Here is an 18430-nt window from a genome sequence, read left to right as displayed (position 1 = left end):
AAATTTGTGCGTATACACAGAAAAGCATCTCTGTGTGGACGGGGCCTTAGAGACGAGCCTCTCACTAGGTTACTGTTAATTTGGAAGCTCCCCTAGATGTATTCTTACATTTGAGCCATATATAAGGTATATTGATGAGAGGGCTACATAAAGAGATAAAAGTAAAAGTTTTGTAAAACATTTAGCTTTTGAAGAAGCTAGCTGTGAATATTAGAAGAAAAGGTTTGGAGCCGTGCCTTCGCATACATGTAAAGGTTTTCTCTTTATTATCTATAATATATTTAATTATTCACTGCTTTATGAATGCTGACCTGATATTTTATTTTTCCTGACATCATTTAGGGCTACACAAACCACAACACCCCTCGGCAATACAATCTTTGTTATAAAAAATTATAATCTTTAGTTATAATCTGAGAAATGAACAAGCTGTTTCATATTTGAAACATATTTGACATATTTGAAATATGTCAACACAGGAAAGAAAATTATATTTGTTGGGTGGCTTCATGTGGTCTTTAACTGCTGTCTTCTTCTGATTCTGCACAGCTTCCCACAGACATTGTATCAGAACGCTCATCTCCACTCACTAAGAAAGAGCAGAAAACAGAAGAAAGTTTTTTTTTGTATCAAAACAACACAGTGTAACAATTCTAACATTTAATAATTTATAATAAATTGTATTAATATGCCATTAACAAATAAAAATAGCACAAGTTTACGGTACTAGATTAAAATCAACACACTGGCAGGATGGATGGCGACACAAATCAAAACCATAGTGTTCAGAAGCGCAAGAGAATGAATGAAAACAAGCTAATTAATTTAGAAAACTTTAAACTAAAAGTGAATTTAATCATTTACAATATATGGGTAACACTTTAGAATACTGTATCGTACTTACTGCATAACTAATAAGGAATTACTGCAGAATTAATCGGTAGTTCGTCATTAACACTCAAGTAACTACTATTAACTACTAAGGAATATGTGTTAACTAATCAGTATGTCATAGCGTTTTTTAATTGTGTTAAGTAACTATTAGTTAATCAGTAACTAATCAATTCAGTCATGCCTCCTGAAGAACTACGATTAAGTAACTACTAATTCAGCTTCAGGAGGAATAACTATTAAGTAACTATTAATGAACTGTGAAACTCAGTATCAGGTTATGGCCCTTTCTTCTTTACTACTAATGTTAGTTGATTTACTTAGATTTATGCCTACTGTACTGATATATATATATATATATATATATATATATATATATATATATATATATATATATATATATATATATATATATATATCAGTATATATATATATGCTCTGCAAATATTGTTAAACATTCGTTCATTTGCGCCACTGTATGTTTCTGTCGGTGGGTGCTATAATGTTGCACGTCTTGCATCACATGCAGGTCAAAGTTTGAGCGCACACATGTAATATCTGTGAGTTTTGTAATATCTCCCGTTTTGCAAGAGAAAAGGGACTGGGATTCCAACTGTCAGCGGAGAGGTACATCGCTCTCGCATTATAACAATGCGCTGGCGACACTTACACTAAACACTGTAGATACCACATTAATGAACTGTAGAATTAGAAGAAAGTTGTTTATTCATTTATGTTTTTTAAACGAATGGTGAATTCTTCGTGTTTTTCCTCGTGCTCGACCATTTCCGTGGATGGCGCTTGAGAGTGTTAATTTTTTTTATTCAAGTGTTGTCTGCAACCAGAAAATCAGGATGGATCCATGACCTGCCAATACCTCAGGTATGTTTATGGCCTTATATATATTTTGTGTCTGTTTTTACTCAAGATATTTCACATTACTATTATAAAGTGATGCCAAATGAGTTCTGTATTTAAGGCAATGATCATTACCACATCATGCTCAAAGAATTACTTCAAACCCACTGATAATTAATAAAGAATTACCACATCATTCTCAAAGAATTACTAAGACCTGGAACAGTATTCTAAAGTGAAAACAATGGGAACCCATTGATAATTAATGAAGAATTACCACATCATTCTCAAGGAACTACTAAGAACCTGGAACAGTATTCTAAAGTGAAAACAATGGGAACCCATTGATAATTAATGAAGAATTACCACATCATTCTCAAGGAATTACTAAGAACCTGGAACAGTATTCTAGTGAAAACAATGGGAACCCATTGATAATTAATGAAGAATTACCACATCATTCTCAAGGAACTACTAAGAACCTGGAACAGTATTCTAAAGTGAAAACAATGGGACCCATTGATAATTAATGAAGAATTACCACATCATTCTCAAGGAATTACTAAGAACCTGGAACAGTATTCTAAAGTGAAAACAATGGGAACCCATTGATAATTAATGAAGAATTACCACATCATTCTCAAGGAACTACTAAGAACTGGAACAGTATTCTAAAGTGAAAACAATGGGAACCCATGATAATTATGAAGAATTACCACATCATTCTCAAGGAATTACTAAGAACCTGGAACATATTCTAAATGAAAACAATGGGAACCCATTGATAATTAATGAAGAATTACCACATCATTCTCAAGGAATTACTAAGAACCTGGAACAGTATTCTAAAGTGAAAACAATGGGAACCCATTGATAATTAATGAAGAATTACCACATCATTCTCAAGGAATTACTAAGAACCTGGAACAGTATTCTAAAGTGAAAACAATGCCATTGATAAAATGAAGAATTACCACATCATTCTCAAGAACTTAAGAACCTGGAACAGTATTAAAGTGAAACAATGGGAACCCATTGATAATTAATGAAGAATTACCACATCATTCTCAGGAATACTAAGAACCTGGAACAGTATCTAAATGAAAACAATGGGAACCCATTGATAATTAATGAAGAATACCACATATTCTCAAGGAATTCTAAGAACCTGGAACAGTATTCTAAAGTGAAAACAATGGGAACCCATTGATAATTAATAAAGAATTACCACATCATTCTCAAAGAATTACTAAGGACCTGGAACAGTATTCTAAAGTGAAAACAATGGGAACCCATTGATAATTAATGAAGAATTACCACATCATTCTCAAGGAACTACTAAGAACCTGGAACAGTATTCTAAAGTGAAAACAATGGGAACCCATTGATAATTAATGAAGAATTACCACATCATTCTCAAGGAATTACTAAGAACCTGGAACAGTATTCTAAAGTGAAAACAATGGGAACCCATTGATAATTAATGAAGAATTACCACATCATTCTCAAGGAATTACTAAGAACCTGGAACAGTATTCTAAAGTGAAAACAATGGGAACCCATTGATAATTAATGAAGAATTACCACATCATTCTCAAGGAATTACTAAGAACCTGGAACAGTATTCTAAAGTGAAAACAATGGGAACCCATTGATAATTAATGAAGAATTACCACATCATTCTCAAGGAACTACTAAGAACCTGGAACAGTATTCTAAAGTGAAAACAATGGGAACCCATTGATAATTAATGAAGAATTACCACATCATTCTCAAGGAATTACTAAGAACCTGGAACAGTATTCTAAAGTGAAAACAATGGGAACCCATTGATAATTAATGAAGAATTACCACATCATTCTCAAGGAATTACTAAGAACCTGGAACAGTATTCTAAAGTGAAAACAATGGGAACCCATTGATAATTAATGAAGAATTACCACATCATTCTCAAGGAATTACTAAGAACCTGGAACAGTATTCTAAAGTGAAAACAATGGGAACCCATTGATAATTAATAAAGAATTACCACATCATTCTCAAGGAATTACTAAGAACCTGGAACAGTATTCTAAAGTGAAAATATCCTTGTGCATAAGTAATAAAGCCTAAAGTAGTACTAACATAAAAAATGTAATTTTACTTTAAAAGATGACACATTTTAAGAACATTTACATTTATTGCAGTGTTAATAACATTTTCAAAAAAAATATATAGAGATTTCCATACAACAAAACAATGAAAAAAGTGAACACTAAAACAAGAAAACAATACCAAAATTTTACATCAGATTACTAGGAACTTACCAAATATAACAACAGAAGACAGCAAATATGTGTATGCCTAAACTTCAACTTTCAGCCAATGGTTCTCTAATACATCTAATTCATGTTATTTTTTTCTGGCAAAGGTCAATAAGCATGCCATTCTTCTTTTTTTCCTCGATGATGCTTCGAAGTGGCTCCCTTGTGCACATTTCTTTGCACTGTTTGGCAAACTCTGACAGTTTCTGGCCTCTGTGGAACTTTTCACGCAATGTCTTGTAGGCTTCAGCATCACAATACTCCAGCTCTGCTATCGCTGCCGTATCCACAACCGTTTTTCGATCCACCCCACACTTGTGGTACGACACATTGATGTCCTAAGACACGAAACGATCGGTTTTTGTGAGAAACCGAACGGTATTTATATCAATTTTTAACTCTAATACACCACTATGTCCAACTGCCTTCATCCTTCCATGACGGAAGTGATCTCTAGCACACGTTGAAGTCTACGCGCGCGACATCACTTCCGTCCAGAATGCAATTTGACCTTATTAACATGGAGGATGAAGGCAGTTGGACATAGTGGTGTATTAGAGTTAAAAAATGATATAAATACCGTTCGGTTTCTCACAAAAACCGATCGTTTCGTGTCTTAGGACATCAATGTGTCGTAATACAAGTGTGGGGTGGATCGAAAAACGGTTGTGGATACGGCAGCGATAGCAGAGCTGGAGTATTGTGATGCTGAAGCCTACAAGACATTGCGTGAAAAGTTCCACAGAGGCCAGAAACTGTCAGAGTTTGCCAAACAGTGCAAAGAAATGTGCACAAGGGAGCCACTTCGAAGCATCATCGAGGAAAAAAAGAAGAATGGCATGCTTATTGACTTTGCCAGAAAAAAATAACATGAATTAGATGTATTAGAGAACCATTGGCTGAAAGTTGAAGTTTAGGCATACACATATTTGCTGTCTTCTGTTGTTATATTTGGTAAGTTCCTAGTAATCTGATGTAAAATTTTGGTATTGTTTTCTTGTTTTAGTGTTCACTTTTTTCATTGTTTTGTAGTATGGAAATATTATTTTTTTTTTTTTTTTTTGAAAATGTTATTAACACTGCAATAAATGTAAATGTTCTTAAAATGTGTCATCTTTTAAAGTAAAATTACATTTTTTATGTTAGTACTACTTTAGGCTTTATTACTTATGCACAAGGATATTTTCACTTTAGAATACTGTTCCAGGTTCTTAATAATTCCTTGAGAATGATGTGGTAATTCTTTATTAATTATCAATGGGTTCCCATTGTTTTCACTTTAGAATACTGTTCCAGGTTCTTAGTAGTTCCTTGAGAATGATGTGGTAATTCTTCATTAATTATCAATGGGTTCCCATTGTTTTCACTTTAGAATACTGTTCCAGGTTCTTAGTAATTCCTTGAGAATGATGTGGTAATTCTTTATTAATTATCAGTGGGTTTGAAGTAATTCTTTGAGCATGATGTGGTAATGATCATTGCCTTAAATACAGAACTCATTTGGCATCACTTTATAATAGTAATGTGAAATATCTTGAGTAAAAACAGACACAAAATATATATAAGGCCATAAACATACCTGAGGTATTGGCAGGTCATGGATCCATCCTGATTTTCTGGTTGCAGACAACACTTGAATAAAAAAATTAACACTCTCAAGCGCCATCCACGGAAATGGTCGAGCACGAGGAAAAACACGAAGAATTCACCATTCGTTTAAAAAACATAAATGAATAAACAACTTTCTTCTAATTCTACAGTTCATTAATGTGGTATCTACAGTGTTTAGTTTAAGTGTCGCCAGCGCATTGTTATAATGCGAGAGCGATGTACCTCTCCGCTGACAGTTGGAATCCCAGTCCCTTTTCTCTTGCAAAACGGGAGATATTACAAAACTCACAGATATTACATGTGTGCGCTCAAACTTTGACCTGCATGTGATGCAAGACGTGCAACATTATAGCACCCACCGACAGAAACATACAGTGGCGCAAATGAACGAATGTTTAACAATATTTGCAGAGCATATATATATACTGATATATATATATATATATATATATATATATATATATATATATATATATATATCAGTACAGTAGGCATAAATCTAAGTAAATCAACTAACATTAGTAGTAAAGAAGAAAGGGCCATAACCTGATACTGAGTTTCACAGTTCATTAATAGTTACTTAATAGTTATTCCTCCTGAAGCTGAATTAGTAGTTACTTAATCGTAGTTCTTCAGGAGGCATGACTGAATTGATTAGTTACTGATTAACTAATAGTTACTTAACACAATTAAAAAACGCTATGACATACTGATTAGTTAACACATATTCCTTAGTAGTTAATAGTAGTTACTTGAGTGTTAATGAAGAACTACCGATTAATTCTGCAGTAATTCCTTATTAGTTATGCAGTAAGTACGATACAGTATTCTAAAGTGTTACCAATATATGTTTTAAACAATCCATTAAACATGAACTAATAAATATAAAAAATATACTCACTATATGGTGATGGTAATCCCATGCTTTTACTTCCTTTCTGGAGATTTGAGCCGTCCACAGAGCTGAAGGGTGAATCTGACCTGCTGCTTGCTCCTGAGTGTGATCCAAATGAACCGTAAGCAGAACTTCCCACAGACCACGTGTCAAACTTCCCAACTCCTCTCACTGAAATATTTTATAAGAACAGTGTAACACATTAATGGTGTGCTTGAGGATTCATGGGTTTTGACCACCATAATAAAAAACAAATATGAGTACCCTTCTGATCTGGTCCTCTCAAAAACAAGATCAAAAAACAATTAAAGCATTTCAGTGGCACATATAGTATATATAGTATAACATTTCTTTTTTGCATTGTTGTCTAAATTAGGTAAAGGGATTTCTGTTTTTAAAAGCAGACCTGATAAAGAACAGTATTGTTTAAGAAGTTAAAAGAATGTATTTTCTTCAACAGCTTTTAGGGCCGTCACTGTGAACTGCTCTGAGCCCATCTATTGCAATGCCTCGACAAATGGAGATTAATGACAAGAAGTTTTTTGTTGTTATTGTTGTGACTGTTACATTTTCATGATTTAATATACTCAGTGTGAATATCTGCACTATGAAGTATGTGGACTCACTCATCTGTGATCTGATGTTTTCTCTCCTTTCTTGCATCCTCTTCATTCGTTCTTCTGCTCTCTCTTCCTCTGCTCTTTTTCTTTCTTCCACCTCCTGTAAAATCTTTCTGTCTATTTCAAAATGGCAGCCGTTGTTTTGTGCCACTGTCTCCTCAATCTTCTCCAGCAGCTCCTTGATCTGAGTGTCGTCACTCCTGTTGCGATTGTTGAGAACATGATACCTGTTCCCACATTTGTCCACCAGCCACTGGAGATCCTGTCCTTCACTCTCAATGTGCTGCTCTATAGATGTGTCTAGATAGTCTCCACAGGTGAACAGAACTATAGTGTGACTCCAGACTCTCTCACCGAGAAGATCCAGATAACCCTGCACTGATTTCCTCTCACTCTCTTTAAATTTAATGTTCACACGTATGATTAGTAGTACAACATGTGGTCCTGGAGGACACAGAGACACACTGAGCAAAATCTCCTGTTTCAGTATCTCAGGACTCATCTCTACAGCGTAACACTTCCACCATCCTGGAGCTTCAATGACAGTGATGTGTCTGTCTGCTACTTCTCCATGTCTCCTCACACACTGAGCAGATCTCTTCAAATCAAACTCCTCTCTGCCCAGGATGGTGTTTCCTGCTGAACTCTTACCAACAGTTTTATACCCCATCAACACAATCCTTAGCTCTGAGAGATGTTGGGTGTCACCTGAAACAAATAGAGAACAAAGCACACTTATTAAGGTGGGTGACACCTTAAGTATTTTTAAGTAATCAGTCTGTATGAAAAAAATGGGTTACTGAACTAAAGTTCACTGTATCTGTATGGGTGCCATAACAGTTTTTAATTGCAATTTTCACAAGCATTTAGTACAAGTCTTAGTACTAATATCACAAAAGTGCACTTTTTTCAAACATTTCAGCTGTTACGGTTCGATGCTGTAGAGATGAGGCGTTTACGGATTTCCACAATTAATGGGTATTTATTAGAGAGACAAGGAGACAACATCAAACACTTCAAATAACATTTAGGACAGACAAGGAGTGCAGGGAGTGAGTGCCATATAAAGGGGAGTGATGATAATGGAGTCCAGGTGCAGGTGATGAGTGATCAGGGGGGGCTGACGAGGGAAGTGAGTGCAGGTGAAGAAACAGGAGGATCATGGGAAATGGAGTCCTGGAGACGAGGGAACTGTGACAGTACCGCCCCCTCCCGGTAGGCGCGACCTCGCACCGTAGATGTAACACCGGGGAGGGGGGGTGGGCACCCTGGAGACCGCATGCCGGTGCAGGGAGAGGCATGGGTAGGAGTGGAGGTCTCCAGGGCGGGTCCATGAGCCACGGCGGGTCAGGAGCAGCGGGCAGCCACGGCGGGTCAGGAGCAGTGGGCAGCCACGGCGGGTCAGGAGCAGCGGGCAGCCACGGCGGGTCAGGTGCAGCGGGCCGCCATGGAGGGTCAGGTGCAGCGGGCTGCCATGGAGGGTCAGGTGCAGCGGGCAGCCACGGCGTGTCAGGTGCAGCGGGCTGCCATGGAGGCTCAGGTGCAGCGGGCAGCCACGGCGGGTCAGGAGCAGTGGGGCGCCACGGTGCTCCTTGAGGCCCACCCCCATGTAGGACGCCCACATGTATCCCACCCATGGGTACTTGCCGGTTAAGGAAGGACTTCAGGAGACTGAGGAATGGCGTGGGTTTGTGGGCAGGAGTGGGCTCGTGGGCGGCGGAGCATGGAGTGGCTGAAGCGGCTGGCTCGGCGGCTGAGACTGAAGCGGCAGGCTCGGCGGCGGCGGCTGTAGCTGAGGGCTCGTTGAGGGCTGGAGCGACGGGCTCTGTAGTGAAGTCTATTAACCAGCCAGCATTCTCTGGCGGCCCGTGAAAGGCTGGAGCAGAGGGCTCGGCTGGAGCAGAGGGCTCGGCGGCGGCTGCTGGAGCTGAGGGCTCGGCGGCGGCGGCGGCTGGAGCAGAGGGCTCGGCAGTGGCGGCTGGAGCTGAGGGCTCGGTGGCGGCTGGCGGCCAGGAGTAGGCAGGACCGTTGAAGCGGTATGTGCAGGGTTCTGGGGTGAGGTGAGCTGCTGATGCCCGATAAGCTGCTGATGGGGCTGGACAAGGACTCTGGTTCCTTTGAACTTTATCCACTTCAAAATTAGAACCATTTAAAAGGAGAATTATATTCAGAGAATCGACTAAGGAGAAATTACAGGCTGGTTCGTTATAACGAATTACGTCCTTGTCCAGTCCCATCAGAAAAACAGCATTAAGGCAAGCATCAGTCCAGCTCACCAAATAAGAAACCTCCAAAAACTCCTCCACATACCTCTCCAACGGCCTGCCAGTCTGCCGCAAATGGTAAAGTCTTTTATCCGCCTGGAGAGATTCTGGACGCTCGGGGATCAGGTAGATACCCATCTCTTAAGTGTGGAAGTCCAACGGTTCGGGTCTGTCCTTCTGTTACGGTTCGATGCTGTAGAGATGAGGCGTTTACGGATTTCCACAATTAATGGGTATTTATTAGAGAGACAAGGAGACAACATCAAACACTTCAAATAACATTTAGGACAGACAAGGAGTGCAGGGAGTGAGTGCCATATAAAGGGGAGTGATGATAATGGAGTCCAGGTGCAGGTGATGAGTGATGAAGAGGAGCTGACGAGGGAAGTGAGTGCAGGTGAAGAAACAGGAGGATCATGGGAAATGGAGTCCTGGAGACGAGGGAACTGTGACATCAGCAAGTTTTCAAATGTTTTAGTATATAAAAAATCACAAAATATCCTTTTCACTACACAAAATAAGTGTTTCATCTATATAAATGTTTCATTCACAGTAACTGTCTTTCATAATGCTATTACTATCAAAATTTTGATTTGCATCTCTTTTCATTCATTTCAATATATTTGTCTATTATTTAATCCAAATGATCTTAATGGTTAATCAAATAATAATTTGGTGATTTCTATAGATACAGTGTCAGGGAAAAAATACTGCTCTAGTTGCAGGTAACAGAAAAGTTTATTTAGCTCTCACTTAACACAGGGAAAAACAACAGGAACACAAAAGTCCAAATCAAAGTCCACAGGACAAGGAAAGAGCCTCTCAGCAGGGACAGATCCTAACGTCGTCTGTGACACAGCGTGAAAGTCACACTGACTATAGCTTTGTCCATGACGCAGCGTCAAAATCTCACTGAGCTCCCGATTGAAGCGTTGAGCATTAAGGGAGGGGCTGGGGCAGTGCATCCAAGTCTCAAGGGAAACAGAGATAGCCAGGGCAGGCAGCAGAACAAATATAGTCTGGCAGGATGAGATGGAGCAGTCCAAAACAAAAGAAACAAAACAAAACAACGCTTGGAGCCTAAAATGTCACAACACGGCAAGACAAGGCAAACATGAAAAGATAGTCAAGAGCGAAGCAGAAAAGGAATGGCCAAAGGCTGTAACAGACCAACAAGAGACACATCGAGCAAGCCAACACAAACTGCCTGACATCACCAAAATCGCAGACGAATGGCAGCCAGAGATCTCTGAACCCCAGGGTGACAGGGGTTGACTCATGCACCCACTGAAGGACCCCAGGATGCAGCACAGCCGGCACAAACAACCGACCCCCTGGACACCCCACTAGAAATTTTATGTTCCCAGAACATTCTCAGAACGTCCCTACTGGTGTTGAGAAACGTTCCCAGTATGTTCACAGACAGTCATGATGTGGAGTTCTTTTAAGGTTTGGGGAACGTTATTTGGTGGACCTTCAGGGAACATTCAAGATGTTCTCTGAACGTTTAGGGAACCATACTTTATTTGGAAATGTTCTCAGAACGTCCCTGCTGCCCTTATCAAAAAATTGAATTGAAAATAAGAGCTAAATTTACTAATAAATGTGGCTGTTCAAACAAAAACTATTTTTTCTTAAAGGTCTTACAAAAAACAAAAAAGCTCTTTACAGATATTTCCTGGATTAATATTATGAAACCTTTTCTTTAAATTGCAAATCTCTTGCAGTCATTAGCTGACAACAGCACATGCATGAGCTAATGTAACTGCTGTATCACTGCATCAGCAACTACACAGTTACTGTCTTTAAATAAAGCAACATGCAGCAGAACATCAGTGTTTCTGGATCATCACTGACTGAAGCACTGGCACTACTCTCCAGCACAATGGTAATCTCACAAATCTCCCAGAACGTTCAGAGATGGTCACGATGTGGAGTTCTTTTAAGGTTTGGAGAACGTTATTTGGTGGACCTTCAGGGAACATTCAGGACGTTCTGGGAATGTTTAGGGGACCATTACTATAGGATGCTTTGTTAACTTCCCAAATGTCCCCTTTGTAACGTTCTTGCATGACCATAAAATAACCAAAACAGAACGTTCTCCTAAACTCATATCAGGAACGTTATTAAATGACCAACAGAGGACCATGTGGGAACTTTCTGTTAATGTCCTAAATGTCCTCTTTGTAACGTTCTTTTTTTACCATAAAATAACCTAAATGGAACGCTCCCCTAAAGTCATATAAGGAACCTTAAACTGCAGCACTTTCATTACCAAAAGAGGATGTTTTAGGAACGTCCCAAATGTTCTGTAAAGGTTCAGTATTTTCATCACCTTTTGAGAACTTTCAGGGAACGTTGCGCAAGGTCCTGAGAATGTTGCCTTCTACGTGGGCACTCCCTCGGGATTCCCCCCCAACAAGCTTCCCCCACCTGCCACTCAACATCCCAGGAAAGGGAATCACCTCACAAGAGAGAATGGCTTAGGGGGTCACCTCCTCCCCAGGACCCTCTAGCAAATGTGAAAGGGCATCAGGATTAACATTTTTGGAGCTTGGCCAATACGAGAGGAAGAAGTTTAACCACCCAAAGAAGAGTGACCAGCGGGCCTGGCAGGCATTTAATCATCAGTTGCAATGCCTCGACAAATAGAGATTAATGACAAGAAGTTTTTTTGTTGTTATTGTTGTGACTGTTACATATTCATGATTTATGAATACTCATTATCACGATTATTGATACTCAGTGTGAATATCTGCAATATAAAGTATGTGTACTCACTCATCTGTGATCTGATGTTTTCTCTCCTTTCTTGCATCCTCTCCATTCGTTCTTCTGCTCTCTCTTCCTCTGCTCTTTTTCTTTCTTCCACCTCCTGTAAAATATTTCTGTCTATTTCAAAATGGCAACCGTTGTTTTGTGCCACTGTCTCCTCAATCTTCTCCAGCAGCTCCTTGATCTGAGTGTCGTCACTCCTGTTGCGATTGTTGAGAACATGATACCTGTTCCCACATTTGTCCACCAGCCACTGGAGATCCTGTCCTTCACTCTCAATGTGCCGCTCTATAGATGTGTCTAGATAGTCTCCACAGGTGAACAGAACTATAGTGTGACTCCAGACTCTCTCACCGAGAAGATCCAGATGACCCTGCACTGCTTTCCTCTCACTCTCTTTAAATTTAATGTTCACAGGTATGATCAGTAGTACAACGTGTGGTCCTGGAGGACACAGAGACACACTGAGCAAAATCTCCTGTTTCAGTATCTCAGGACTGTCCTCTACAGCGTAACACTTCCACCATCCTGGAGCTTCAATGACAGTGATGTGTCTGTCTGCTACTTCTCCATGTCTCCTCACACACTGAGCAGATCTCTTCAAATCAAACTCCTCTCTGCCCAGGATGGTGTTTCCTGTTGAACTCTTACCAACAGTTTTATACCCCATCAACATAATCCTCAGCTCTGAGAGATGTTGGGTGTCACCTGAAACAAACAGAGAACAAAACACACTTATTAAGGTGGGTGACACCTTAAGTATTTTTAAGTAATCAGTCTGTATGAAAAAATGGGTTACTGAACTAAAGTTCACTGTATCTGGTATGGGTGCCATAACAGTTTTTAAATGCAATTTTCACAAGCATTTAATAAATTTTCAAAAGTCTTTGTACTAACATCACAACAGATCATCAAAAGTGCCCTTTTTTCAAACATTTCAGCATTTTGTACAATTTACAAAATCACAAAATATCCTTTTCACTGCACAAAATAAGTGTTTCATCTATATAAATGTTTCATTCACAGTAACTGTCTTTCATAATGCTATTACTATCAAAATTTTGATTTGCATCTCTTTTCGTTCATTTTAATATATTTGTCTATTATTTAATGATCTTAACGATTAATCAATTAATCATTTGGTGATTTCTATAGATACAGTGTCAGGGAAAAAATACTGATCCAGTTGCAGGTAACAGAAAAGTTTATTTAGCTCTCACTTAGCACAGGGAAAAACAACAGGAACACAAAAGTTCAAATCAAAGTCCACAGGACCAGGAAAGAGCCTCTCAGCAGGGACAGATCCTAACGTCGTCCGTGACACAGTGTGAAAGTCACACTGGCTATAGCTTTGTCCGTGACGCAGCGTCGAAATCTCACTGAGCTCCTGATTGAAGCGTTGAGCATTAAGGGAGGGGCTGGGGCAGTGCATCCAAGTCTCAAGGAAAACAGAGATAGCCAGGGCAGGCAGCAGAGCAAATATAATCTGGCAGGATGAGAAGGAGCAGTCCAAAACAAAAGAAACAAAACAACGCTTGGAGCCTAAAAAGTCACAACACGGCAAGACGAGGCAAACATGAAAAGATGGTCAAGAGCGAAGCAGAAATGGAATGGCCAAAGGCTGTAACAGACCAACAGGAGACACACCGAGCAAGCCAACACAAACTGCCTGACATCTTGGGCCATGAATAGCCACCAAAATCGCAGACGAATGGCAGCCAGAGACCTCCGAACTCCAGGGTGACAGGGGTTGACTCATGAACCCACTGAAAGACCCCAGGACGCAGCACAGCCGGCACAAACAAACAACCTCCTGGACACTCCATCAGGATCCCCCCCTCGCACAGCCTCCCCCACCTGCCACTCCACATCCCAGGAAAGGGAATCACCTCAAGAGAGAGAATGGATTAGGGGGTCGCCTCCTCCACAGGACCCTCGAAAAAATGTGAAAGGGCATCAGGATTAACATTTCTGGAGCTTGGCCAATACGAGAGGGAGAAGTTTAACCACCCAAAGAAGAGTGTCCAGCGGGCCTGGCGAGCATTCAACCTCTTGGATGTACTCTAAATTCTTGTGATCTGTCCAGACCAAGAAGGGCTGCACTGCTCCCTCCAACCAGTAACGCCACTCCCTATAATTTCGCTCAGAAGGGCTCAGACGGTGAGAAAAGAAGGCACATGGGTGCACTTTCCTATCTCTGGGGAACTGCTGGGACAGGACCACGCCTAACCCAACATCACAGGCATCCACCTCAACAAAGAATTCAGGATCTGGAAGACAAAGAAAAGGAGCAGAGATGAAACAGGACTTAAGAGCATCAAAGGCCTCCTGAGCCTGGGCATTCCATCTGAATGGTACCTTAGGTGAGGTGAGTGCTGTCGAGGGTGCAGCAACCAGGCTAAAGTTGCCTATAGAAGTTGGCAAATCCCAAGAACTGCTGCAGCACCTTCAGAGAGGCAGGAGTTGGCCACTCAGCCACGGCTTTCATCGATATTATATGCCTCAAGAATGAAACAGACTTGGCATGGAACACGCACTTCTCTGCCTTGATGTAAAGCTGGTTCTCCAGCACCTGATGGACGTGTTGAGTGTGTACCTGCAAAGAGGGAGAGAAGATGAGAATATCATCAAGGTACACAAAGACAAATCTGTTCACCATGTCCCTCAACACATCATTCACCAGGGCCTGAAAGACAGCTGGGGTGTTGGTGAGCCCGAAGGGTAGTACCCGGTATTCAAAGTGTCCCATTGGGGTGTTGAATGCTGTCTTCCACTCATCCCCCTCACGTATGTGGATAAAATGGTAGGTATCATGGACGTCTATCTTAGTAAAGACCCTGGCTCCCTGTAGCAACTCAAAAGCTGATGACATCAGAGGCAGAGGATACCTGTTTCTTATAGTGATGTCATTAAGACTCCGGTAGTCAATGCAAGGTCACAGGGAGCCATCCTTCTTCTTAACAAAGAAGAACCCAGCCCCAGTGGGTGAGGAACTGGGACGGATGAGGCCGGCATTTTAAGGATTCCAGAATATACTTGTCCATGGCCTCTCTCTTAGGACCAGATAGGGAATACAGACAACCCTTGGGTGGAGAAGTGCATGGGAGGAGATCAGTGACACAGTCATACGGCCAGTTCAGGAGGTAAGGTTGTGGCCCGGGACTTACTGAACACCTGACAAAGATTGTGGTACCCCTCCGGGACCCCGGCAAGATCGACCTCCTCAACCTGGAAAACTGAAGAAACAGAGCCAGGAGACAAGGCAGCACCCAAACAAGATGTAAGGCAAGACTGACTCTAGGAGAACACAGAATTACCAGACCAATCCATGTGAGGATTGTGCTGCACCAGCCACGGGGGCCCAAGGACAATGGGAGCAACTGGAGAATCTAGAAGGTACAGCTCAATCACCTCACGGTAATTGCCAGAGACAGTAAGACTTATGGAAGGAGTGTAATGGGTGATGGAGAAGATGAGGAGACAATTAAGGGAGCGGACAGAGATAGGACAAGGAAGAGGAATGGCAGGAATACCCCACAGTGCAGAAACAGAGACTTCCAGGAAGTTGCCTTCAGCATCTGAGTCGATCAGTGCAGAACAGGAATGGACAGTGTCCTTATACTGAACAGAGACTTTTAGAAGGGTACGTGAGATGGAGCAGTTGAGACAAGGAGTAGCACCCACCAGGATCCCCCGGATTACTGATGGGCTCCGGCCTTTAAAGGACACCAGATAGCCCGATGGCCTGGCTTCCCACAGTACAGGCAAAGGCCCCGAGTCAAACAATCCTGCTTCTCCTTAGGGGTAAGGTGAAGACACCGCACTTGCATGGGCTCAGGTTCTGCTGAAGGAGACGAGGAGGTGGAAGCAGTACTGGAGGCATCTTCCTCCAACATCCAGGGGGTTTGAGCTGAAGACACCCCTCCACATGAGGCGCCAGGTACACAAGGGAGTTAAAATCATGAGGCAACTCGTGAGTGACGATCTCATCCTGGATATCGTCATCCAACCCCTCCCGAAACCTTGCACGTAAAGCCGCCTCGTTCCAGTCGCAGGTGGCCACCAGTTTTCTGAACTGAACATCTACCCTGACTGAACCGCACCAACTGGGAGGCTGCCTTATCACCCTGAGCAGAGCGGTCAAACAGTTAGATCATCTCAGTCTGAAGTGAAGAATGGAGCATGAGCATCCCATACAGCCATTGCCCAGTCACGAGCCCTTTCTTTCATGGGGGGTGATAACAAATGCTACCTGGAATTCTTCTGTATAGCAGCGAGGCTGGAGTGCAAAGACAAGAGAGCACTGGGACAGGAAGGTCTGGCTGGAGTTGGGATCCCTGTCGTAGGGGGGTGGACTATTAGCATGGGGTTCAGGCTTAGCATGAGAGGGAGAATGGCTAAAAGTGGCAGCTGATCTGCTGGCCAAAGCTTTCCACTGGAGTTCTTGTATCTGGAGATTGAGATCTGCTACTTGAGCTGTCAGGCATGCAACCTCCCTTGAAGTGGCAATTAACATGATCCCCATAAAGAAAAAGGCTTATAAATCAAACAGAATGATCTTTTTTGAAAATCTAAAATATCATAAAGTTTTCTCTGATGGGTAGGTTAGGGGTAGGGGATAAAATATACATCTTGTACAGTATATACATTACATCTATGGAATGTCCCAATAAAACATGGAAACCCAACATTGTGTGTGTGTGTGTGTGTGTGTGTGTGTGTGTGTGTGTGTGTGTGTGCGTGTGTGTGTGTGTGCATGACAGAGAGATTTGCAATTCTTGAAAAGAGCAGGAAGGAGTACAAAGGAAAACAGGAAAACAGTCAAACTGATCAGATATACATCAAAAGAAGAGAGAGAGATAGCATCAAATGCAGCATTTTATATTACAGTAAGTATGCTATGTGATACTGTAAACAGATTGCTATAGAGATTGTCACATTACTGTAACTCACCCTTCATCTGTAAATATCAACTACAATGTAGATTCAGATATGGTTCAGTGATAACATTTACTGTATTGGCAGCAAAGTTTTTCCACACAAGTGATCATTTCATAACTTCATCAAAACACATATTTTCTAATATGGCATCTGTAGCCTGTGTAACTAATTATATCAGCATCAAGGGTGATTTGAAACATGTATCTTGAATTATTTGCTATTGAATTAACTGAATTTTAAATGAACTAAACTGAAAGAAGAACATACTGCTGTGTTTCGGTGATTAAACCAAATGTTCTCATTAATGTACTGGTGGATATTAGCTCCAGCAAAGACATACCTGTATTACATTTACAGTCATTAGATGGAAAAAAAGACCATTTGTGACTGCTTATATTTATAAAAGACTTAATTGTGAAAAGGAAAACTAAGCCTAAAGTGGCATAAAGATCCAAAAATCTGTACTGACCAATATGAAAGTGAAAGCAGTAAAATGGCCTCACAAAAACTGCAAACAAGTTGACATTTTCTTTCATAAAAATAGCTTCTATTATGAGTGAAAAGCTTACCGAGGTCCATTATACCTGACATATTCTAGTTGGAGCTCCAAAGGAAATATAGATCCACCAGCAGTCTAGTAGTTTTTACTTGCAATGTTCTTTCAAAGTGTGTTTGACGAGACTCACTTCCTGCTGCTTCAGAACAGAGACAAACGTGAGGAGTGTCTATAGATGTACGGCTGATGCTTAAGGTTATATCAAGACAAGCTGATTGCAGTTGTTTTAAGAGACAGTAGTTTATGTTTAAAGATTAAATCCAAGTTAAGATGACTTGATAACGTAACCATAAACCCCCAACCCTCTTAATACTGTCATATGAAAAGACATCATGAAAAAGTAAACTTTACAGCAAGAAGTGGAAATTAGAATCTACATTTATATTAACTTTTTACATCTTTGAAAAACCTTTAATTACTTTATTTTATAGTTTTACAAATGAGAATGTCCCTAAAGGAAGGTTTTGGGAGATTTTGTCAGGTTTTGGTTTTTGTTGAACTGGGTTTTCGAGAATACATGACTGCACATGTAACTTGTATTTTTCTCTTTTTATGTGTGTGTTCAACTGCAGACCCGTTACTCCAGCTGGTTTCTTTCCAAAAGGCATCAGAAAAGTGCTTTTTCTGTTTTTCTGTCATCAGAAAAAATAATCTGTCATTGTGTCTTCCCATTCAGGTCCATCGTAACCAGTGTGTAACCATGTAACAGGTATCAT

The 18430-nt window shown here is 40.7% G+C and overlaps 1 protein-coding gene across 2 annotated transcripts; it reads right to left on the bottom strand.

Moving 5' to 3' along the window:
- Nucleotides 1-237: 237 nt before the first annotated feature.
- LOC125246814 (GTPase IMAP family member 8) lies at nt 238-17890 on the bottom strand. Of its 2 annotated transcripts, none has more exons than XM_048157878.1 (5): nt 17743-17890; nt 12224-12925; nt 7185-7886; nt 6565-6729; nt 238-589 (listed from the first exon to the last, which is right to left on the bottom strand). In XM_048157878.1, the coding sequence occupies exons 1-5, from the start codon at nt 17747-17749 to the stop codon at nt 519-521; spliced, it is 1647 nt and encodes a 548-aa protein (XP_048013835.1). In that variant the 5' UTR covers nt 17750-17890; the 3' UTR covers nt 238-518. The 2 variants fall into 2 exon arrangements, with proteins under 2 accessions (XP_048013835.1, XP_048013833.1); XM_048157876.1 differs by having other exon boundaries at nt 17728-17883.
- Between the last annotated feature and the right edge of the window lie 540 nt (nt 17891-18430).

The sequence above is a fragment of the Megalobrama amblycephala genome, linkage group LG15 (assembly GCF_018812025.1).
Source record: "Megalobrama amblycephala isolate DHTTF-2021 linkage group LG15, ASM1881202v1, whole genome shotgun sequence".
NCBI lineage: Eukaryota > Metazoa > Chordata > Actinopteri > Cypriniformes > Xenocyprididae > Megalobrama > Megalobrama amblycephala.
This window is presented reverse-complemented; position numbering and strand designations above follow the sequence as displayed.

Excerpts from the sequence above, each read along its gene's own strand:
- LOC125246814 (XM_048157876.1), bottom strand. The coding sequence starts at position 17,749 with ATGTCAGGTATAATGGACCTCG. Across the intron at positions 7,887-12,223 it reads AAACATCAGATCACAGATGA|GTGACACCCAACATCTCTCA; the intron begins GTGAGTACACAT and ends TATTTGTTTCAG. Across the intron at positions 590-6,564 it reads GGGATTACCATCACCATATA|TGAGTGGAGATGAGCGTTCT; the intron begins GTGAGTATATTT and ends GCTCTTTCTTAG.